Source organism: Atractosteus spatula, chromosome 7 (genome assembly GCF_055471065.1).
Source record: "Atractosteus spatula isolate fAtrSpa1 chromosome 7, fAtrSpa1.hap1, whole genome shotgun sequence".
Classification (NCBI taxonomy): domain Eukaryota; kingdom Metazoa; phylum Chordata; class Actinopteri; order Semionotiformes; family Lepisosteidae; genus Atractosteus; species Atractosteus spatula.
In genome coordinates, this window is record NC_142712.1 from 47,559,206 (window position 1) to 47,583,775 (window position 24,570).

At 36.3% G+C, this 24,570-nt stretch overlaps 1 protein-coding gene across 1 annotated transcript in view; it reads right to left on the bottom strand.

Annotated features, from left to right (window-relative positions):
• Nucleotides 1-250: 250 nt before the first annotated feature.
• Nucleotides 251-24,570, bottom strand: part of atosa (atos homolog A) — a 38,074-nt gene continuing 13,754 nt past the window's right edge. The window contains exons 2-12 of the mRNA XM_088921437.1: nucleotides 10,071-10,255; nucleotides 9,561-9,763; nucleotides 8,987-9,112; nucleotides 6,457-8,038; nucleotides 5,014-5,139; nucleotides 4,303-4,391; nucleotides 3,721-3,817; nucleotides 3,057-3,215; nucleotides 2,245-2,313; nucleotides 1,586-1,785; nucleotides 251-1,098 (exon numbers count right to left, since the gene is read on the bottom strand). Coding sequence (XP_088777563.1) covers nucleotides 945-1,098; nucleotides 1,586-1,785; nucleotides 2,245-2,313; nucleotides 3,057-3,215; nucleotides 3,721-3,817; nucleotides 4,303-4,391; nucleotides 5,014-5,139; nucleotides 6,457-8,038; nucleotides 8,987-9,112; nucleotides 9,561-9,763; nucleotides 10,071-10,255 — 2,990 coding nt within the window. The 3' untranslated portion in view covers nucleotides 251-944. The remainder of the gene's footprint in view (nucleotides 1,099-1,585; nucleotides 1,786-2,244; nucleotides 2,314-3,056; nucleotides 3,216-3,720; nucleotides 3,818-4,302; nucleotides 4,392-5,013; nucleotides 5,140-6,456; nucleotides 8,039-8,986; nucleotides 9,113-9,560; nucleotides 9,764-10,070; nucleotides 10,256-24,570) is intronic.

Sequence of the window (24,570 nt, forward strand, 5' to 3'; positions counted from 1 at the left end):
ATTCATTTCATTACATAATTAATTCACATTCTGACTCTGTGGGACAATGTTTTACATCTAACTGATACGTTTATATATCCAAAGGAGACTAAACCCAAGATCATACTTAACAAAATAATTATTTTCTTTAAAGCAGGAAGCCATCGGTTTAAGAATGGAGCACCAAAGCTCTGACAGGACTTGCATCATGATGTGGAGAAATAATTAGGGACTTGAGAGCTCTACTTCAGAGTGCAACACACAGCAGACGGCTTTTTTCCCCCACTTTATTAAAGATAATAGAAAACTGTTAAAATCCTCAACTACAAGGCACATTGAAATGATTAAAAAGTTTACCTCTCACAAAGACATCATTACTAAATGTTAATATAGAAACAGAGGTAATTGAAGCATTTCTATATAAAAATGCCCAACCAATTACATAATATTAACATATATGATGTGCCAGGAAAAATCTGTCAGAGTAGCACGAACCAGTAGCTTTATTTAGATCTCTTCATTTCCAAACGAGTAAAGTGAAATTATAAATCAACAGAGGCAAGTTTAAAGATTGTTTTATATATATTTTAGAGCTGAATATTGTCAAAAATACATTGAATGATTTACATATAGGTTTACACTACATTATAATGCTTAGAATGACTGACAACATGTGTGCAGTAAATGAAATATTAATTTAAATATTAAATAACTGACAAAATAAACATGTAAACACTAAACTAGTTAAGATTCTTTTCCTATTGCAACACTTCCAATAAAGTGGTTCTGTAACAGTACAAAAGGTATTAGAATATTACTATTTTAATTTCCAGTTAAGGTGGAAATACACAGTGCCCTTTTGATGCCATGTGGTCCGTGGTCAAATGGAAGGACTAGAGCTCTTCTAGAACAACATCAAAGAATGACAAAAATGTAATGAATTTAACAAGCCTCCTTTACAAAGACTAGCATCTTGGGGAGAAAGGAGGATTTGAAGGTGCCTCCGTGTATGACTTCAGCTCGTATGCAGCACCACTGTCAACTTCCATGGATTTCCGAGAGAAGAGGAGCCGTATATCTCTATGGAGGTAGATCTTTCCAGATTTTGAGCTCTGGAACCTGAAACGGATAGTGAAAAAAGTGAACCATCATTTCCAATAGTGTCTGAAGAAGTCACTGTGCTTTCAATGGATAAAAGGAAATGAAGTTTAATTCAGAGACATTCACATCATTGCTTCAACAAGTCTGAACTAAACCCTTACTAAAATTTTTCATAGCAACATTGGCTTCTCAATCCACTAGAATGTATATCCAGTTATCATAACTGTTTTTTTCTCTACTAATTAACTTTGATTGCTATGTCCATCCTCAGAGAAAAACAAATGGAAACAGAAAATAGATTTAATCACATCCACTCAGTGTCACTAGGGAAAACCATCTCCTCCTACATACCATTGTAATTAAGCAAACTATGCTAATTGCAATCATAATCAGAAAGGAAAATGTGCAAAAAATCAGTTTGCTAAATTAAACCTCAACTCCTATGTGCTTGATGTAAGAGAAACTTGGTCTCTTTTGACCACAGAAAGAGACTGTTTTCACTTACCTCAGGTGTATGAGGTAGCGAAGTGTTCGCTCCTCAGTCAGCAGGGGGAGCTTTTTGGTGACGTGTCTGTTCATTTCCCTTTTCACAGGAATAGAAAACGTCCTTTGTCGCAGGAATGTCTGGTGATTGGCTGGCATCTTTCTCAAGTCAAAGATCACCACAAACATTTTCACCACAGTCTTGTTGGGATTGAATAAGGTCTGAAAGGCACAGGCCAATAGTGTGTTACGCCAGACATGACCTGCATGTTATAGACATATTGGTGGCAAGACTATGCATTTGCAATACTTAAAGTAATAAAAATGACTACCCTTCATTTAGACATAAAACAATTTGGAGTTAATATCCTTTCAAAATGCTTAAAGGAATTTTGCTAGAAAATGTACTTAGTTTGATTGGATTAAATCAAATCCTGGGCCAGGATTTTTTTACATATTGTTATTTTTTACAATTCTGTTTATAAAACAGTTTTTACCTATAGTTACTTTAGACAAAAGGTTCAGCCTAGGAAAATAGCTAGGACAATCAAAAACAAAATCCCTAGCATTTTCTAGGTGACACCACTAGAGAGCGTACATCTCTCTAGTTTAAAGAACTGCTGCAATAGCAGCAGTGTTGAAACTGTCTTTTATTATTGTTTGTAGCTGTTCTCTACTTACCACTTGAATTGTTCCTGAAGGAGGTACTCGATATCCCCTTTTTCCTAGAGACTCCAAGGTAATTACACCCTGCAGACACAGCAAGTAAAAAATCAAACTAGTACATGAAGTGGATACTGCCTGTTTAAAAAAAAACTCTTAAAGGTTACTAGAACAACAAGCTGGCAGCACACAAATACATGTATTGTAGAACATAGCCCACTGTTACATTTATCTTAAACTCTGGGTTTGGGCTAAATCATAACCTCAACTTAGGCTACAATCATAAATTTCAAACCTAATGCTGATTGATGGTTGATTGACATTCAGGGAAAGCCTCCAGCAAAGAAAAGGCAGCATTCAGGTACTGGATTTGCAATTTGCCATTAGTAGATGAGTTGATAATTTTATTTAAAAATGGTGTTAAAAGTTAAAAAATATATGTTGATACGTTGGCTCCCAAAAGTCTAACCAAAAAAAAAAAGCATTTTAAAATAAGAGGTAATTCAAACACCTGAAAGCAAAGTACAATGTTTTAAAAGTATCCGAATAGAGACATGATCAGACACTTGGAATGTTGTTATCCATCAGTCAGTCTCCCTTCCAATTTTGCTTCTTCTTGTTATGCTAAGCATGACTGGAAGATGGTATATTGCGCTATGTTCAGCTAACAGGGGCCAAGGTCGTGGAAACTCCACACAGCTCACCATCCTGTAACTGAACCCAGGACCCAAAACCTATGAAACAGCAGTGCTAAGCACCATGCCACTTGTTAAATATGCCAACACTAAGATGGCACTATGCTGTGCCTTGCTAAAGGCTGACAAGCTTACCATGTAAGGAGAAGGTGCATTGTCATCGGAGACACTATAGAATGACACTTCCACAGGCAGGGTCATGTGACTGGGACAAAACATTCCGCTAGCTCCAACCTCAGCTGTGAAGCCTTCAACTGTACCTAATGGCTCCAAACGGTAGTTTAAAACAGACTCCTGCAGATAAAAAACATATTTTATGAGATTAGATATATTATATTAAACCTTCCGTATATACACATTTTTAAATATTTTTTAACCAGAAAAGGTATTTTGTTTTCTTTTCTATCTAGTGGCAACTCTTCTCGTGCCATCATGGATTTTACAGTTAATCGCAAAAAACTCTAGTTTTTTGTATCTAGTTTCAAGCCACCATACCTAAAAAGTTTTATTCCTAAACTTTAAGACTAAGCATATTGTTCTGCTCTCATGTTTAAGGATTATTAAGCTTTACGATCTGATTAATCACAGAATGTTACACACATTATTAAAACTAATAAGCATGGGTGTTTTAAGTATTTAATTGTATGAAAAAATATTTTTGTATTCAAGCTAATCCGCTTATGATCATTTTTTTAACTTGCTCGGCCTTTTTTTGATCTTTGAACACTTAAGTTACATGAGACTGCATTTCCGTATCAATGTAAAACCCATTTAAATTAATAAGAAACTGACATCATACCTCAAAGTTCCCCAGGAGGCTAAGACTTGTTGTGGGTGGAGCACTTGTGCTAAAAACATGTTCCTGATCATCTTTATCTACTGTTTTCAAGCACACCCTATTGAAAGAAATGGAACGATCTTGGTTCAGCATTTTTTACATTGCAAGAACTCGATGACACTTAATAAAAAGTACAAAATAAAGAGAAACAAAAAATGTACACAATTGCATTTACGCCGACGTTTCATTTAGCTATGAAAACTGCATCTCTAGAGGTTTTGCAAAGAGATACAAATGGTCCCACCATTAAAAAATCTTAGTAGTACTCTAGATTTTTAGTTTTGTAAAAATAGTAAGTAACACAGCTGTCCCGTTTTGCTGTTGGTACCCACTAAACAATGATCTAGTTCTTCAGGCCCAAAAGAGAAGCAATAATTGAAAATACACGGTTAGGTGTTAACACTTTGCGGACAGCACTGCTCAAATACTTGGAAAACGTCAATTCTCCTTTAATCATTCTCCTGGGTGATGTCTGCATTCAGTAAATGTGTTCCAACTCATAACACACATTTGTTCAAAGAACAGCAGATCATCTAACATTACCTTTTATTTGTGGACCATGGTAGATGTTTACACCGTATCAGTGAGGTGTCCAAATCAAAACACCCAGTCTGTGTTCTTCTTTGAGGAACCTGAAAAACATTTCAATAAGTAACACTTACATTACATATTACTGTACAAAAAATATTTATATACAGGCTGAAACTGACTACTTTTGCAAAACAGTTTTTGCTTTACTGGTAGAGTGGTAAGCCTATATATAGCAAACAGCTTGAGAGAGTCTGCTATGTATTAACTCACTGTAAATATAGGTCACTTCTATAAAAAGACTGGTTTAAGTTGGAATGTCTGCACATGTCTATTGCTCATGCACTTAAAAAAGGCAGGAAATTAATGTTTTGCACGGCTTTCTCTTTGGACAATGTTGTTTTTAACAGGATGTTAGTCAGAACCTTTTGACAAACAGACCCCTGTGAGTCACAGGTTTGTCTTGTGTGAGTACCTAATGACTTGTACAGTATGTGAAACAAGTCTTACTTTACTGTGGCTATTAAGCTGTTTAAAAGATGATCTGTTGCCACTAAGCACATGATTGAAGGACTTTGTGCTAAACACAAACCTTTAGACAAAATATCAGTAGACCATGCACACCTAGGTGGAGTAATAAATATATTAAGGGTGTTAGAAGGCTAAACATATTTCACATCTAATTAAAACAAATTCTACTGAAATGTAGAAAAAGCCACAACTCACAGGGCTTGAAAGCAGAGGCAGTCCAGTGCAGGGATGGAAGGCATTTGTTGCTGTCCCATCTATAGAGTGACGATTCTGCTTTTTCCAGATGTTGAAAGGCTTCAAGGGAGACTGTGCTTTAACCCTCTGTGAAGGAAAGGAACAGCCCAGAGAGTAAGTATCCCGACAATGCACACCTAGTAAATAAAAGAATATTATACACCTAAAATTATAATGGGACTAGTTTTAAGTATAAGAGGGCACCAGGATTTTGACACTGCCTCCCACTTAAAAGGACTTTGATAAACACTTCAAGGTGCTGTTCACCATTAACATACCTGAATTCAGAATGCACTTTACATCAGGAACAACTAAATTATCAAACCAAAGACTAAATTTAATTTTACTGTGGTAAAACGGTTGCATTCCTTTTATCACTATCCGGACAGTGCAATCAAACTGCAGACTGACTGCAGTCAGACTGCAATCAAAGTTTAATGAACTATGTCAGAACACAAAGCTCACAAAGGAGAGGAGGCCATTCAACCCATCTTTCTGGTTTTACATGAATGACTTAAACATTTCAAGAAAGTACTGAAGTTGCACACCACATTTAATTTACAATTAATTTTAGAATGAACTTCAACATTGGCATTTACAACCTTTTACAACTTTGCATTGTACACTGGGGTGTTATATATTTTTTAATTCAAATGCACTTTGAAACTAGAATCAGGACAGCATTTCTCTACAGTACTGCAATCAGTAACTAGGAAGGAGGTACGAAAGTTGCAGGCAATTACCTAAGTATAAAGTTCCAAAGATGAAAGGGTGAACCAGGTAAATGTACAGTTATTCCTGTTCTGCTTTAATTTCCTGATTTTTAAATTCAAAGGTAAATATATCATGAAAATAATAAATGTTATTATTATCAGTGAAAATAAAGCTACTGGTTGGCTTTGAACTACTGTAGCAGTTCAAACTAATAGGGAGATTGAGTTCATCCAACTAGGCAGAAAATACATTTCACCCGTGACAATTTATTATAATACAAAAATGCACACCTCGTATACAGAAAGCACTCTAACATAATATTTACTATGATTGCTTGTATACTGTAACTACAGAAAATAAAACATTAAAAGTAGTCAAATGGAAAACAAATAAACAGATATCCTCACTGTTTTCATGATGTCTTCATTCATGATGCAAATCACAAAGAAATGTCAAACACTACTATGCTACTATTTGGTTCCTAAACAAGTCAGACTTACTTAATATACTTACACCTTCCATAATACATCCAATCAAGACATGCAGGAAACCATTTAGGTTAAAGAGTTATCAATCCATAATCTCTTAAAATGAAATTTAATAAAATACTTATTGGCAAATAAATCCTAATTCTCTTACTCTCTCTATAGCATAAAGTTTAAAAGCCAAGTATGAATTTAAATATCTTACCACAACATCGGTGGATGCTCTTTCGGCCTTCACTGTTTGATCTTCGTGGGAGACTCTCTGGGTAAGGCCAGCAAACGTGCTGGAATCTGTAGGATCTGTATTTTCATCTTGCACAGGTTTAGACTTATCCACCTGATCTGGACTCTTGGTATTAGCAACATCTGTACGCAGAGAGGTGTCTGTGACTTTGAATCGATTCCCTCCCTGAATGTCTTCATTTCTTTCCATATGTCCTTCAGTAAAAGAGTTCCTGGGGTCCTTTTTGGCATTGTGTAAACTATCTGAAGTTCCCAATTCAGATTGATTTTTTTCATATTCAAGTTTTTTACAGGCCTCATTCTGAAGTCTAAAGGAACAGTCATGTTTGTTATCGTCGGTAATTTTTGTTCTGCTACTTTTATAGTCTGTGCAAATTTGTAAATCAGTGCTAATTTCTTTAATGAAAGCTTGAGAGGTATCGTGGCATGGTACTTGGCCTTTAAACTGACTGTCGGAACTAGAGCATACTCTCTCCAATGTATTTGGTGCTTTCAATGTGCCTTCTTTGCAAGTTTTGGGTGTGCAATTATGGAGACCATTGCATTTGTTCTGAGCCTCCTGAAACGTGTCTTGAATCAGTCTCGAAATATCCTGTACCGCCTCTGATATTCTAGAATTCTCAGCGGATTCTGGCAGAAGCAGCCTTCTGCATGCTACTGGCTTAGGGGAAGGCCTCAATTCACCATCAATTTTGGCTTTGCTACATAGATTCAGGGGGGTATCAAAGGGAGAGGACCTGCTCTTCCCTTCATAACTGTTTTCAGGGGGAGGGACAGCTTGTGAGGCATGGCACAGGAAGCCAGGCTCTTTGCTCTTTTTGGAAAAGCCATCTTCTTCATGCAAGCTCCAGAAGGCTTTTGAGCCATGTGGTTCATGGTTGCTAAACAGGCTTCCAGGGATATGTGGTGCAGTGGGATCACAGTAATTCAAATGCTGGGCAATTCGAGCTATCACCTCTTGCCTCTCCTGAAGAAGAGACCCAATAAGGGGATTGGTTTCACCTGAAGGAGGTCTACTGCCTTGGCTGGGAGGCCCAAGGGGATCTACTAAGGTCAGGGACTTGAATGATCTCACTGGTGGCTCAAAGGCAGGCAGCTTTGAAATTTCTCCACCATTTATAGTACCATAACCCTGTTTTTTAGGCAGCAAAGATCCAATATCAGAGGAATTATTTAATTTGGCATAAAACCATCTCACAGTTTTGCTGGGGGAAGTGACTTCTGGAAGTGGGCATTTCCTGGGATTTACTATGGTTTCTGCTGACGGCGACCAGGCTGGTTTATTGTATATGAGGGAGGACCCTTGTAGGTTACAACGGTTTACACTTGTGATTGGTCTTTCTTCCTGGCCTTGGAGCTTCTTTCCATAGAATGTTAGGCTAGTGTGAATGCTACATTTTAAAACCGGGTAATTTGGCTGTCTGGGAAGGGACTGGACACTGACTTTCAAAGCCACACTATGGGAAACATTTGGGACTGGAAAGACATGCTCAGTTGGTGGCTGAGAAAAATTCCAGACCAATTCTTCATCAGCTGCACTGATCCTGAAAAAAGCATACATATCTGTCAGTCTTGTACTATTTAAAACAAAGTAAAAAAATAGTGTATCTATTATTAGTGTATACATTTGAATTTATATATTTACAAATATATAAATTAAGATGATTTTTTTCTTCTCCATTCAATCACCTGGTTTTCTGAAGCAAAACACGTACTTCCTGTGATTCTGTAGTTATGTTTTTCTCAGCATTGATCTAAAAAATGCCAGTGCAAAATCTTCTCACTTTATAACAGTTTAGCTTAGGTTAACAACCTCAAACCACAGTAAAAGAGCAATGAATTTAAGTCTCCTTTAGTACAGCTTTCACAAGTACAGACATCATAAATAATGATTTATGATTCTGACATCCACTATCTTTACACAAAGTAATGAATAAGTCATAATAGGCTTTGCTAAATTTAGACTAAAAGCAAACAAATAATTATTTATAAAAACAAATGCTATGCACACAAAATTGTAGTTAAAAACAAAATATCCAGTGCTGTGCCATTTTCACATTGTGGCTATGAACAGATGGTATTTACTTAAAGACCACAAAAGTGATCTAGTGCTTAATGATAAAGTGGTCAGTGGGTTTGTACGTATTTGACTTTGCAGTGAAAAAATAAACCCAAGACTTTACTTGGGGCACAAAGGCCTAAATACTGAAATTAGAGTTGAATAACAGCTCTCTGAGTAAAATGACAGAATCAAAAGATGTTACACCCACTACTCTCTGGAATAAATGGCTTTGGTAATTATTGCTTTTGTTTGTCCTATCCACATCACAGGAGGCACAGCCTCCACTTTCCACTCTAATCTGTCCTAACGAAGGCTATTCTGTGCCGAAATGTTGACAGAGTTTAATAAATTATAATGGAATTTAGAGAGTATGTCCTAATTATTTTTGGACAGCAAAGTCTAGGCTGCAAGTCATTCTACAGCCCCTTACCTGTAGAGAATATTCCTGGGAACGACGCCATGTGAAGCACTAAGCCATGCACTCAGCTGGGAAAAGAACACATAGGAGCGGATGGCCAGAAGCAGGGTCTTCTCCTCAATGAAGCGATCTCCACTTCTGAAGAAAAATGCACGGTCATTTTTATGCTTTTTTTAAAGAGCAAAAACACAGAAAATATAACTGGAAAGATGTATGCCTTTTTTTCCCCAAAACATTATGCTTAAACATTTACCAAATAAAAAGCAAATCATAGGCAACCACACAATCCAGTGCAACAACAAAACAATGAAAATGTAAAATAGTCCAATTTAAAGTGAGTAATTATTAACTCCTTCATTCAGGAACACACTCAAATGAAAAAAAAATCACAATTGCACCAAATATTAATGTTACATGGAAAGAATTACTGGTAAATGTTTGTGGAGGCACAAAATACTATAGTCTTTCAAAACACTTAATATGATTTAATAGTGTACAGGAAAATGGTGAAGCTGACTGGCTGATTGGTGTGCTCTTGTCATTAACTTTTCTTGTATTTGAAATGGCAAAGATGCTTCACACTTACTGTCTGGGAACTGGCTGCAAGGTCCATCTTTCTAACAACAATGCATCCTGCTTGACAGCAGGGTCATTTATGTCATTCCCATCAGTAGTCGGTCCTTCATCACTATAGCAACAATCTGGAAGCAGCATCACCTCAATCATAATGGGAATGTTATTCCTCCAGAGCAGCATGACCTCAGACCTTGTCCTCCTGGCTTGTCGACACTGTCCAAGTATCAGATATTAAACGTGCTTAGTGTCCTGAAGAGTTTATCATACAACAATCCTGACAAGTTAAAATCCAGAACGATATGGCACTATAACATACAGATGTCTGAGGAGGCCTTTTTTAACTACTAGTTCTACAAGGCCTTTTGACAACTCCCGATAGCGCCATTAAGAATCTTTACTAAAAAATGTGGAAAAATAAGTCTACTTTTCTGGACAAAAATTAAGCTGAATATTTATTCAAATTAAACAGGTGTGAATTTTGTCTTTGGCTGTAGGAAGAGCAATTCCAGTAGCTTGATACCTGTGGTAGGTTCTCACTGCACTCATGCTTGGTGTTGATGGGCTGCCCTGACTGGGCTGGAGGGCAGTGAACACCTTCAGTCCGACCCTTTACTGAGCATTCTGGGGTTCGTCCTTCAGTGATCAACAGAGTCAGGAAAACCAGAAACTCCTCGGCATCATATTCGAAATATTCTTCTGCAGCCTCTGCAAACAAAATGTACAGATGGCTCTATTAAGCAATAGATTAGGCACTGTAATGCACTATGCAATGCTATTTAAAGTGGTACTCCTGCTTAGATTGAAAAAAACATCAGACAGCATTTCTCTCCCATTCCCCCAAAATCTTGAAAAAGTGACAAACTAAAAACACAAAATTTAAAAACACAGAAATTTAAGTTTAGAGAAGGTATTTTTAAACAAAAACATCTCTGTCCATAAAGGCAAGATTTGTTCTCTAAATATCATGACAATGGATAGTTTCTGATAAAGTTGAAGGATTCTTCCCTGTAGTTCTTCCAAAAAAGCATACATTTGTCTGCAGCCATTGCAGGCCTTTGAACTATAATTATGTCATGAAACCTTGCAGACAGACCTAACAGCAGCATTTTGCATTGTGTGCTTTAAATGTTTTAAACTCTTATCCCTCAGTAGAAAACTGGAGTAAGTTACTTTTATGCTGCATCACTGACATTCATCTCAGAAAACACCTGGAACATATGATATTCAATCTTTATATTTCTTAACACCCCACCTCTTGAATAAACAACTAAGGAGTTAACCTCTAAAAACACAGGTCAAATTCTTAACTCTTAAGTTTGTAATTCAGAGATAATGTATCACAGTGGTCTCAAACGTATTCTATTAATTATTGAATAATGTGATGGTGTACTGATATGAAGATAAATCATTCTTTAACCATCACACATAAAACAGATACCGCAGAAGAGCAGTAGCTGCTAACACTACATTACATGTAGATCTCAAATAGGATATATCTTAAGAACTAAGGAATTTCAATATGTTTTCTGCCACATTTTTAAAGAAAGTCAAACAACTCAAACCAAAGAGCAGAAAACCACACAGCCCAGACTTAAAGACTTAACATTGATCTGATGCAGTGTCAAATGACAGCTCCCACAGCCTTTGGGCTTTCTATTGTCAATTTCTAAACTCTGGGAAACGGAGCAGCCTGCAGCATTAGCATACAGTTCAATATTGGAGCATTCCAAAGAGAATGCTTCAATGGTTTCCACACAGATATTCCAAGCACTACAGAAAGTCTCATTCATTTTCTGCTCATAAGAAATTAATATTCAATTAATAATAACAGAGGTACAGCATGCCATGGAAAAAGCAAAAACTATTTTTTATGCTGAACCTAACTTACATACTGCCAATACTACAGGAGGTACAGTATGGCGACCACGGGTGTGATATCAACTAAGGCCTGCATAATTCTGAACACCAGCTCTTGAGCATTACTCAAAAGGCCACTTTTCTTAAATTGTGGAGTGCCATTTTTCTTGAATTGTAATGAGTGGGGGAGTGTTACTTTTTAAAAAGTAATCCATTACAGTTACAAGTTACAGTACTTCATTACCTTACATAGCACATATACACACACGTAACATAAAATACTTCACTGTATGCAATCCTTTACACAAGTAACTTGTAAATATTAATGAATTACTTTTAAAAGTAACACTCCCCAACTCTGTTTGAAAGTGGCTTTAGGCTGCTTGATATACTGTATTTTGCATTTATAGAGTTAACATACAGTATAATCTCTTAAAAGAAAGGGAATTACACATTACCAAACTAGTTGAAACAAAGTTAGATTCAGCAGTTTACTGGAAATGTAACTGCAGGCATTTTTTATGCATCGAACAAAGGTTTTGGCCAGTCTTCTCCCCATTAAAATCAGTCACGCACTGCACACCTTCATCACAAGATTATCAATATTAATCATGATTAGCATTATTATTTAGATATATTAAAGTAGACAGCAGGACATTTTTTATATTAATTTTACTATTTTGCAGAGGCAGATATCATTCAGATATCCTCTTTCACAGACATTCATAGTTTATTGGCATTGCTTAACATATATCAAAGGTAAAACAGTACAAAATATTAGGTAACTGAGGTTTTTCATTTTGTTTTTGCGTTGAGTATAAAATTAATCATCTTTAAACATGAGGAACTACATAGTCAATGTGATAAATAATAAACTTCATGTGAAACTTTGTATAACTGAAAATCTTAGTATTAAAAAATGCCCAGCCTTTATCCGAGACATATTCTGAATTATATAACACATTATTTCCTGTATAAAAGCTTGTGATATTTAATTCTCATAAATCCAAGATCACAGTCAAATGAAATCACACTGAAAACTAAACTGCAGCCTTCAAATGTTAATATAGAGAGGAAGATGCTATTCATAGTGAAAAACTGAAACAGTTCAACCCATGTTAGAAGCATTTATTTAGAAAAACCCACAAAGTAACACCAACAGCAATATTTTCGTACAACATATATGTAGTCTAAACAACAAAATACTGTCTTTTAATGTTTATATTATGATGTTAATTTTAGTATTTTAACTACAGCTCCACTAATTGTATGGTCTAAAATGACTAACCACTCCTAAAGAAAGCACATTATTTTAGCTGCATACTAACATTAGCAAAGAAGTAGCACTCTTTATTTTACAGCACTATTTAACTTCTGAGAAAAAAAATAACCAGGTTTAGAGTGAATAAATTGAATGCAAGAAAAAAAGACACCTAACCACTCCAATGTGGTGAAAAATAATAGATTTCAGAAGGTATATTATGCCTGTAAATTTAAATCGTACATAATTAAGATATCTATCCTATATGACAGGATTTTTTTAAATTCCTCCAGCAGGAACTCCCAAGACTATCAATGAATACAAATCTTTCCCTTACCCAACCTAAGACATTTTTTTTAATCACTGACTGAATTGTCTGACCCTTTTCTATTTTTTTTTAATATAAAAAATTGCTACACCTACTGCATGGTACAAAATCTTTTCTATAACATTGCACACATTACAAGAGTGAATGCCCTGCTCTTCTGCTTAGACAATCAGGTACCTGACAAATCCATTTGCTTTTCAAGTTGGATCACTATGGCTCCCTACTCCCATACAATAGAAACTTTAATAAGGGTCTCCAGTGTAAAAGAGGAACCTGAATACCTATCCATAACTAAACCAAATTAATGGAAATGACAAAGAACAGCCAAATCGCTGTGCAGAAAAATGTGTTAGCGTACCACAGAACATACTAAAACTTAACATGACAAAAAAATCATACAAGACTAATTGCTTAACTCTGTGGAATTGCAAAGCCAATAGTTGAGAAAATAATTTTAAATGTCTTATTCATCTGAAAATGTGTTTCATGTTTTAGGTTGTGGTGTAATCAAAGCAAAGAAGCTAAAATTTAAACGTGCTTTTTAGTCATTCCTCTAAAATACTCATGTAGGAGCCCAGTATTTGCCACTGTATAAACCCAGGGCTTCAGATTGCATCAACCTATTATGGCTTTCATTGTCCTTTCAGCTCATTTGTAATCTAACATTACAATCTGTATCAATTCTATGGTGACAGACAGAGGATCTGCTGCTAGCCAGAATTTACACTTGGACGTTACTTAGCTGCCAAGAATAATGGGCTCTTATTCACCAAGTGTATGCATCCAGTTTGTAATGTGCACAAGCCTTCAAATGAATGAATTTCGAAACACTTCTCATATTTTGTATTATTAAAAACCATCAGAATTTTCAAAATAAAAATACAATAATGAACGTAAAAAAACAGTAGAACTGATATCAGCTGCAGTTATTCTATCATTTTTAACCCTTACTCTGAAGTATAATCACCACATGTGGTGTATTTGTTGTAGCTGTAGCATGTTCCAAACTTATAAAAGAAACAGCTAAAGTACTGTACTAAGGTCTGTCTGAGCAAAAGGGTCTGAAAACAACAGGGAAACCTGACCTTTTCTTCCCATTTACAAGTGGAATCTTTCACTGTTGCAACACAAGCTTTCTTGCAAGCAGGCAGCTGCTGTTACTTTTCTTCCTGGATAAAAACCCTTGCCAGCTGATGCAAGCAGATGTAACCAAGATTCAGACAGCTGGTAATGATTAGCGAGAAACTCAGCACACCCTGGGCTTGTCAGTCTCTGCAATACTACAGTTCCTACATCACCTTTGAGTCACAACTGCTTCAGCTGACGTTTACCCCATGCTTCCTGCACGTGATGAAACTCTAGTCAACAAAGAGAGAATGGAGGATATTGGCTCTAGTCATCAGAAACTGGGCCTGGGCTGGCTTGGACTGTGGAGTTATACTCCCACTCAAAGTTCTTTGTTGGCCAGGCGCTTTCAATGAACTGGGTTAGAGGTAACACGTCACAAGATGGAAGAAAGGCAAAACAAGGCAATGTGCTCCAGGGCAATGAAAAGATGAAACACAATGATCTTTTCAAGGAGCACAAAGGACAGCATATCTGTCTGTTTTCAAAAACAAACAAAGCCCAAAGGCTGAATGAAGAAAACATTCCAAGTTGCTTCCAGCTGCATAGGAACATATAGGGAAAGCTTATTTGCATAGGTGGAATCTTGTTTCTCCAGCCCGCTACAGGTTCACCCAGTTACTAAGGAACAGTTCAGATTTTCTAACCCACATTCTAGTATGTGAAAGCTGATTTTTACTCATTTCTTTCACAACAGGCTAGAAAACATGCACTGCAAGAAGAACACCCAAACTGCCCTGACCTGCTCCGAATTGTCTATTGTCAAATCAATCCAGTTGCATTTCCTAAATTTCCCAAAACGCTCTCAAGATAAAATGGTTTATGTGTATATGCAGGGGCATTTAATCTGATATTTATAGTAACATACTGGAAACAAAAATAAAAAAAAACACTGACATTAGCACAGGAAGATTTCTTAATATATAACTGAATCCAACTTCTGTGTACATTTAGTTTGTGGAACTAAAAGTCATTTAAGAAGATCTATTACTTTGAGGGACACCCCTGTGTGATACTAGGATAGAGCCTACAGATCAGATATCACATGAAGCCCCAGGGCCCTTTTCCAATGTAACAGCGATACCACAGGCACAGGACAGGTTTCTGTTTACCCAGGCTGTTCCCAAATAGTACAATCTCTCAAGAACTACCACAATTGCTTCAGTGGGGATGTGTTTCTAATAGCTCTGATGAACACATTACCTCACTGAAAGCACGTTCTTGAGAAAGCTTTTCTTTTTTAAAAAAACAACCTATCCTTAGGTTGCTTACAAAAAACTACATGACTGTAAATCCTTGTTTTTTCAGAGCTACAGATTTTTGAGCTACTGGTTTCTCTTCATGTCGTGCGAAGTTGAGACCCCTGAAAATTCATCAAGTAAAGAACTACACTGAGCATGAGTCATCTTAATGTGCTACAATGGTAATTACACCATTTGGAGGATGTAAAAAGTATACATTACTATACTGAGACACTAGCAATCATCAACACTACTTGTAACTTTAGAATAGGCACTGAATATCGGGACTGTTATTTTGTAGGTCTGATCTTGACAGAAATTAAAGAAAAAACTATACCGATTATAATGGTAAATGATAGAACGGGAAAAGTATTTCTTGTGTCAGCTATATATATTTGTACAATCTACACACAAACATCTCATATTTGGTTCACTCAATTGAAAACTATTTTATATTCCCATATTTACCTACTGTTTTCATGTAAAATATTACAAAAACTGGCTACTATATTAGATTATATAGCATTTGAGTCATGTTATAATTAAGTTTTCTAGATAACCTTTTACCGTATCTGACATGATTATGGAAATACATCTAAAGAAAATGAATACAATTAAAAATAACCCTAACTTTTGCACAGAACTGTACTTACAGCCTTAGGTACTTAAATATAATCTTGAAACTTATCTGCCACTGATTACAAAGATAAGCTTGTATTTCTAAACAGAGTTAGAAGAAACTTGCAGTAGGTAAAGAGCAGGGGACTGAGGTCCCTGTGATTACCTCTTACACAATTCACACATGCTTCATACAGCTGTCCCTTCCCAGCATCCTCTTGGGGGGAGAAAAACAGAGTGTCATGTGTTCATCTGAGAACAGTTCTCTCATTAATAGATAATGCTGTTTTTGGGACACACAGCAATCAGATAAGCTTATTAAATAATCTGTACTTACTGTTGAAACAAGGAAATACTGTTCCCACTCTCCTCATAAATCTCTGTATTTGTGTAGGGCTGAGATTTTATTAACATTCATAAGCATTACAGTCTTTCAACAGAGCTACAATAGATATTCATTTTGTGCAAATCCTAAAGCAACACAGAAGGAGGGTTAACATTTAACCATCCACCATCCTTTTGAAATACACTGAGGCTTACTTTTCTGACTTGTTAAAATTTTAAATTTTTTTTACAGGCCTCCAAAACACATTAATTGTCAGTCTGTTATACAAGTGTCCTTAACTGCTTGGGTCTTCTTTTGATTTATTTAATCTAGAAAGGAGGTTAAATCATCATTACTGGTATATGAGTCCTCTAACTACAGCAACTGCTGGTTCCATACAGCCAGGGCTTTTGTGTTGAAATACTAATAAACTCAAGGACAGTCATGCATCAAATTAAATTAAAATCAGCGCACATCACCCGAGTAACATGGACAGTAAAGGGACTTCAATGCCTTTCACCCTCTTTTGTAATAAAAATACATATTTAAATTGTGCTAGGAAGGCTATCTTTACCAGTCGCACTGAATTTATTTAAACATCAGGATGTCTAAACAAAGACCAAATAAAACAATCTTGCAGTATAAGTGTATAAATCCTCAATGTGATGATACACTGATTTCCTTTTATACTAAAATACAAATATTAAGATCTTGAAATCTCAGCAGCTGCTAGAATTAAAGACATCAATCTAAACTTAAAAGCATTGTTTTTGTATTTAGTGCATGACAAATGAAAATTTTAAACCTGTACCACGTAAATGCAGCACCAGGAGATTACTACACAAGAACCAATTACACATGAAAGCTTCTTACTGTAGGCACTAAAGATAAATATAATCACTGAGCCCATTCCCCCACTGCACACAGCTTATCATACCACAGCACCCTGAAAACAGGAGCACGCACACTGAAACCGCCTGTCACCCCTCCTTCTTCCACAAAAGGAATTGAACACCATGATAATAATAAATGATAAACAGGATCCAAGTGTCTTACTCAATAGAACAATCCATTTATTTCAATTTTATGGAACGAAAATATCTGAAATCTTAACACTAGAGTGAAAGAAAAGTTGTAAGCTTAAGGCTTTAATTTAAATGTTATAATCAAAGATCTACCTAAGAAAAAATTGGGGTCGTAAAGCGATAATACAGCTTAATTACCACACTTACATATTCTTTTGAAATTGATTAGCTTATATTCTAAAAATAACCATCATTATTAACTACATTTTATAAGTAATGCAACAAAACTATTACTTCTACAGATCCACGAGGTATGATGCTTTTTCTGCATTTAATGTACAGCAGAAATAAATTAGTAGTAGTAGTAGTAGTAATTCAACATCTGACTTAACAGCATAAAGGCAAAGTTCTTTTCACAATGGCATTTTTAAACACACTAAAGTTACCATTAAAGGTATACAATACAGCTACCGCTATATAATACTAGAAAGCCTACAGTTTTATTTACAGATTTTACAAAGCATTATTAAACGGCACAATACAACAATAGGTTGTGAAACCTAAAAGCACTTGGAGATGAAAGATAAGACACTGGCTTGTTTATACTCTAGTCCTATGCCACTAATACAGTAATAAAAATACTTCTAGCTGTTAATAATAAGACATACAAGTACAGAGTATAAGAAGCAAAATATTTAAAGTACTGTACAAGAAGTAATAGTCCTGAATCCTTAAAAATACTAAAGATTTTACCAAGACTTATTAAAATGGACTATGCAGCACTCTCCCACTAACCCCAAAGTAGCACTGTGTTTGCACTGAGTGTACTTCAGACACAGGAAGTCCAGATTGGTTGTGCAGTGAAGCTTTTCAAACAGGGCCATGGAGCAGTGCAGGCTGTTTACTGCCTGCTGGCCACATGTCAAAGGCTCGCCATATTTGGTGCAATCCACACCTTGTGCCTTCACTGGCTGCTTTCTAAAGGTCTTATTCCCAACGTTTCAGGTTCCACCTTCAGCAAACCTCAGCACCCACAGCTATATAACTCAACATTTTTTATGTTTTAACTAGGTCTTACTTCATATAGTTCCCATCCAGCTAACATACAATTACTTGGTAGATGCAAAACATGGAAAGTCAAAATTTAGCATACATCGAAGCCTAGGTCTATAAAGAAAAGAGATAATTGTGGTATGAAAATTCTGAAGGTTTTACTACCAGTGATATTCTGCAGGAAATATCATGTTAAAAAATTCTTAAATGGGACATTGGATCATAGTTTGTGAACAACATATAAGCTGAAGTTAAATATATATAAGCATATATCGTACAAGTCTTGAGTCTCTGTAACAAAAAGAGCTGAGTTCCAAAAGGGATGAGGCATCCTTGAATAACCTTGTGAAGTCAATGTGCAGGATCCTGGAATTCGACCTCTTGCAGCATGTCAGCACAATGCTCTCACAAGTAAACACTCCAACAACTCGGGCTGATGAGATATGACCTTACTCGCTGCCCACAGGCAACTGCTACCCGATCAGAAAGAAAACCCTTTTAAATGCAGAAAGACTGCATGAAAGAAATATGTAAAACCTTGGGCAACGGCGAAGCTCCTATTTACAGGGATATGAAGCTTGGAACCTATAAAAACTAGGTATAGTATTTGTATAGGGAATTTGGTAAGAGCCAAGTAATGTATATGGGAAAGATTTTATCATTTTATCAGGGAAAGACCCACAATGAACAGTTATTAAATCCAAGATTAGAATTAGAATATTGTATTTCCTAAAATATGCACATACGCAAAACAATTTACTTATGCCTTTCATAGTCTTCTTTAAAAACGAAATGAACATGAAAAAGATCTGCAGCATGCAATTGCTCAGATCCAATTGCTCTGACTTCAGTAGGATGGTATTACATACAGTATATCCTTCCCAGGACAGTACATTACTAATTTATTTCAAGGAACACTTTTAAAGGAGTGTGAATGTTGCATTTCCTTTGCATTTCCAAGTTATTCATAGCAGAGACCATGTTAGTAATACAACTTCAAAAGTGATTATGATTTTACTGCATTTTTAAAATCCCAAGGCCATGCATGTTCATCAGATTAAAAAACCTAAAAGACCTCAGGGTCTACTGTAGGTTTTAACGTGGTTATAAAGGCTGTTTTCATCTTCTTGTGCCTTTTTCCAACTCTTGAGTCCACTGGCATGGTAGCCACATTAATTTTAAGAAAGACGGTCTGGTCAACACTCCTCTTTCCCCTTATTTTCATACACTTAAAAAATTATTCTTAAAAACTTTAATGCCACTAAATGATAATTCCATATACCCAACTTGGAATTGATGTGTCAACAGGAGATTCTTGATTGACTAGTGTCAGCAGTGATACATTTATCATGTCAGACACTAATTGAATGGTAAATTTTGTGTTAGCAAAAGTATTAGAGTAAACCCTTGTTATAATGAACTTTGGATTTAATTAACAAATGTTAATGTTTTTTTTGTTCTCCAAAGGTTATGTCTGTAGTGCTGAATTGCGATCTGCAGGCAAAACATGAAACTGAATTTCAGATGCAGTGATGGATAGCTCTGGTGATTTTTTAAACGTCATGAAGTAGAGAATAAAAATACAATGCCAGCGAGACTGCTCTCTTAGGGAGTTTACTCCCAGAAAATACCCTAGCTTACAAGCACTAGACGTCTACACCAAGACGTAAAACTAGCAAGGACCCTGCCATTACTGTGCACAAAAAGAGACAGAGGGTCCTCAATGATATAATGAACAAGTTTCCAGTAGTGTATGACCATTCCAAAAAAGCTTGGTTTACTTCTGAAAAGTTTTTCTCATATACAAGTGTTTTTGCAGCCTAGAATATTGGTAAATTAATGAACAGCTGGCAATATCGGAAAACCCCCTTCCCCCCCATTAATTTGGTAAAACGTGGGTGCACTGTAATATAATATAGTGTAATCATATCAACATTAGTGGATTAATATATAGTGCAGTTAGGTATTTACATATCCAGAAAGCACATATCTAGTATATATTCCGCATACAAGCTGAAAAAGCTTCATTTGTGATTTAACAGACATTCAGCAATAACTATACCCTCTCCCCTCTGTAAGTCAGTAAAACCGAGAATTCATTGTATAATGAAATCTGGGAGCAATTTTAAGATGGGTACAAACCAAATGACTGAGATGAGTATGACTTTCAACCTGATATTTTTAGTCTGTACCATTAAATTACAAAATAATCATTTTCCATTTCTGATCATGACTGAATACATAGGTTACAGCTCCACAGATCCAATCATTTTAAAACTTGGCCATAATCAAAGATAATCAAAGCTGAATCTTGCGAAATCGGCAGGTTTCTTCTATGATCGGTCAGGTGTCCGTGCTTATTATAAGGTTTTACATTTTCACGGCTTTCAGTGATGTTTGCCACCACAGTCCATCCATTACTTGTTGATTTATCATCTTTGCCCCTTTTCCAGATTATTGATCTATGTGTGAATACTACCTATAACCTAAGGAAACAGCTTTGATTACTTTTCATAATGACCCTCAAGTGTAATGATTTTCCATAAGACACCTTGGTATTTTTCATATTTTGTTATGCATTGTGTTGCCTGGTCTATAGTGAAGTTCCCAGTTCAGGGGCAGAGATGATCCCAGAGACTTGTGGGAGAACCCACTCTCTCTTGCTCACCTCCTGAAATGGCTCCAATGTGCTGTTGAAAGGCTTTCAAATACCGTTCTCCTGTATGTCAGAGTAGCTCCACTGAATTTATTCCATACGAAATGGAATAAAATCATAGTGTTTTTTTTAATTTACCTCCTTGTGTTCTGACACCTTTTCAGCGTTTTGTTAACACAAAGGGTCATGGGTGTCTGAAACAAGCTGAAGCACAGGCTTCTTTCAAGAAATTACTGGATGAGATCCCCTTATCAATTAGCTACTTACAAGACTAGATGGTATGGTAAGGGCAAGATGGTATGTAAAAAGTATTTGGGGAAAACACTTGTTGATTTCTTAGTAAAAAACAAATATTTGAGGTCAATGTTATAAAAAACAATTCAATTTTTCCAGGACAACTCGGTAGTGTTACAGAAAGGCATGTCTGTACCTGTATATGACAAGATTATGATAAGGGTGGAAACACTCTATTACTGCAGTGTGCTTCCATGTACTATATGACATCATGGTATTTTTCCTGGATGTGGTTTTCTGAAAGAGGTAACAAGCCTTAACAGTGTTTTTGCCAGGGTGATGTGGGTTTAAAGTCTATTTTTATGAATAAGTCATTTTGTTTTAATGTTTAGTAAAGGGGTGAGTACTCCTTTAGAAAAAGCACATTTGAGTCTAGTACACAGTGCTGGTCAGAGAAGTTAATACATGTCTTGCACATTGTTAAGCACAACAAGTTAAACACATGTCCATAAACTATTAAATGTGTAAAAATGTGGTTTGCATATCAAGGATTTCAAGCTCTTGTATTGCATTTTAGATCGCCTATTAAAAGAATAAAACTTTAAATTTCCATATTGAATGGAAGTACCGTTCTGTGAAATTGGGGACAGAAGAAACAGGGACCATCTGCTTTGCTGTGATAACCATAGCTTGCTTTAATCTGTTATCTAATTTTCTAGCTAAAAAAATGAAAGTCACTTCGGTCAAGCTTCTCTGGCTCCTGGCAAAAAAAGGGAAAAAAATCAATTGCCAGCTCTGGAAAAACAGCACAGAGAACAGCACGAAGAGTGGAAGTGTGTCATTAATGAAAATCATGACGTCGTTACTTTTAGCATAAAACCTTCGACATTCAAATTTAGTTTAGACAGAGGTCTCATTTGCTGCACCCGATTGGCTGGATTTTACTTGCATAAGCAGCATCTGCCTCGCAGCAGGACTGTTAATGCAACAATTCTCACTGAACTGAAGTATACTTTTCAATGAGTAAAAGGCGCTATGACCTACATAATGCAAACACACAAAAGGGACAACAAGCTTTTCAGTGCCTTGTTTTTCCACTAAAGGATAACTGGACGAACCACTGAATCAGCGAGATTCCGGGACATAGAGTACTCATCTCTAAAAAGACTAAAACTAGTCGAAACAAAATTGAACTACACCTAAACTGCAACAAAAAGGATTTCTCAAAATGAGAAATGGGCTTTATTTTATTTTTCATCATTTTAAGGAATAGGCACTATTCCTTAAATGTCACAAACAGAAAGACAGCAGCCATGTTATGGTTCTGCCAGTGACAGGTACACTGGTTTCTGCCTCATTATGATGGCAAGCTACATTACAGCTCTTATTTCTGCCTAACATTTCCAAATGATGATTCCTTTTAATCATGGCTCTAGCCATCCTCCTAATGTTATGCTGATGTCACTATTCATAGATCTTCCGAGGCACATGTAAACTTCTGTTGTCTGAAGTGCAAATAAAGCTCTAGATGGGGACATGAGAAGAAAAACACTTGGAAAAATAAGAAAAGCTTTTTGGCCAGCTGCAGTTCAAAGGAATATGTCAGAAGGATGACCAGTACATATGGGGTTATGAAAAGGAAAGTCCTGCCCACTCCATTGGTTACAACTTAACAATACCCAGGTCATTACAACAGCAGCATAACTCATATGACTGAGCAGGTAAAAGTGTTCGCGCTAAGAGACATTCTTCTACAACCCTCAACATACATTCTCTTATTACACAAACAATTTCAAGAACCATTCATGATACAATATTAACTTTACAACAAGAGGCTATCTACAATTTAGGTTTTTGATGAAGGAACTGCAGATTCTAATAGCAAAACAGACAGAATTTTACCTCTAATATCTATGTCCTATATTGCCAAAACACCCATTTAAAAAAGCTCTTCTCTGCTTGTTAGATGACACATTGACAGGCATGTCTGTCAGCACCTTGCAAATCATAGAAATAACAATAAAAAATAAACATGGAACTAAATGAGACTTCAGTCCTCAAAGTGTTAAAATGAATGGGAGAGAGACAGTATTGTGCTGTATTCTGCACTATTTTTCTGCTATTTTCTTTGTTCTGGCCCTAGTAACATCACAGAGACATGAAAGATAAGAAACGAACGTAATAACAGGATCCAAGAAACACTGCATCCAGTACAAACCTTTGTTTTCATTGTAGACCATACTGGACCCCTTGTGTAAAGGAAGTTGCCTCCTGGCTACACTTGGGCAACACTGCTAGTATCTTAGGGCTCCAGATGTCTGCAGTGGTCTGGCTCTGCCTGCATGTTCCTTTACTGATATTGCACTGCAAGGCACTGGGTTTTTTTTTTCTCTAGCATACAAAGAAGGCAGACTCAGAACACACATAGCAACAAGGGCTGGAATCCTATTGGCTGGGAGGCGTGCTTATACCCCCTCACCACTTGTCAAACTCCACTACTGTTTCCTGTCTGCTTGGCAGGAGCAGTGAATGTATTCTTTCTTCTGGGCCTGTGAACTCAGCTGCTCTATAAGTCGACTGTGCTGATCGTTACACTAAGAAGAGGACTAGATGTACTTTCTGCAAGTCTTGCAAAGAGTTGTGTTTCAGAACTTTCAGATAAAATTTAAAAAACAAAAACAATGGAAAATTTTACTTGAAACTGTAATAATATTGTCATCAGTTGTTTCAGTTTTCATTAAAGTGTGACATGTATAAGCTTTTAAAAATTCACTGAATACAATTAAATTGCTTGGAAAATGAATCACATTCTTTGGACCTATATTTCTGCTGGTATCTGGGCTTGCACAATTTGGTCTACCTATGGATTCCCCTTAATTCACTTGGTGAAGCAATTTTCACACTTCTCCACCTGACCGGCTGTGTTACAGGCTGCAGGTGCAGAATAGCTGCTGAGGGACTTCCAGGTGGAGCTGTCCTTAGTGGTGACTGTTTATCCCCTCCCATATGTAAAGCACTTTGTGATCATTTGGGATCAAAATCACTACATGAAACGCAAACCATTGTTACACTAACAAAATAAATCCATTTGTTTTACTTATGGTACTGACAGAGTAGACACTATACTCCTTTTCAGCAAGTGAAGTGCATGCTCAGTTGGATTTAAACTGGAGATTGACTTGGCCAGTCCAAGACTTTCCACTTTTTTTCCCCTGATGAACTCCTTGGTTGTGTTGGCAGTTGTGTTTTGGTTCATTGACATGCTACATGATAAAGAGTCTGGAGGCATTTCCTTAT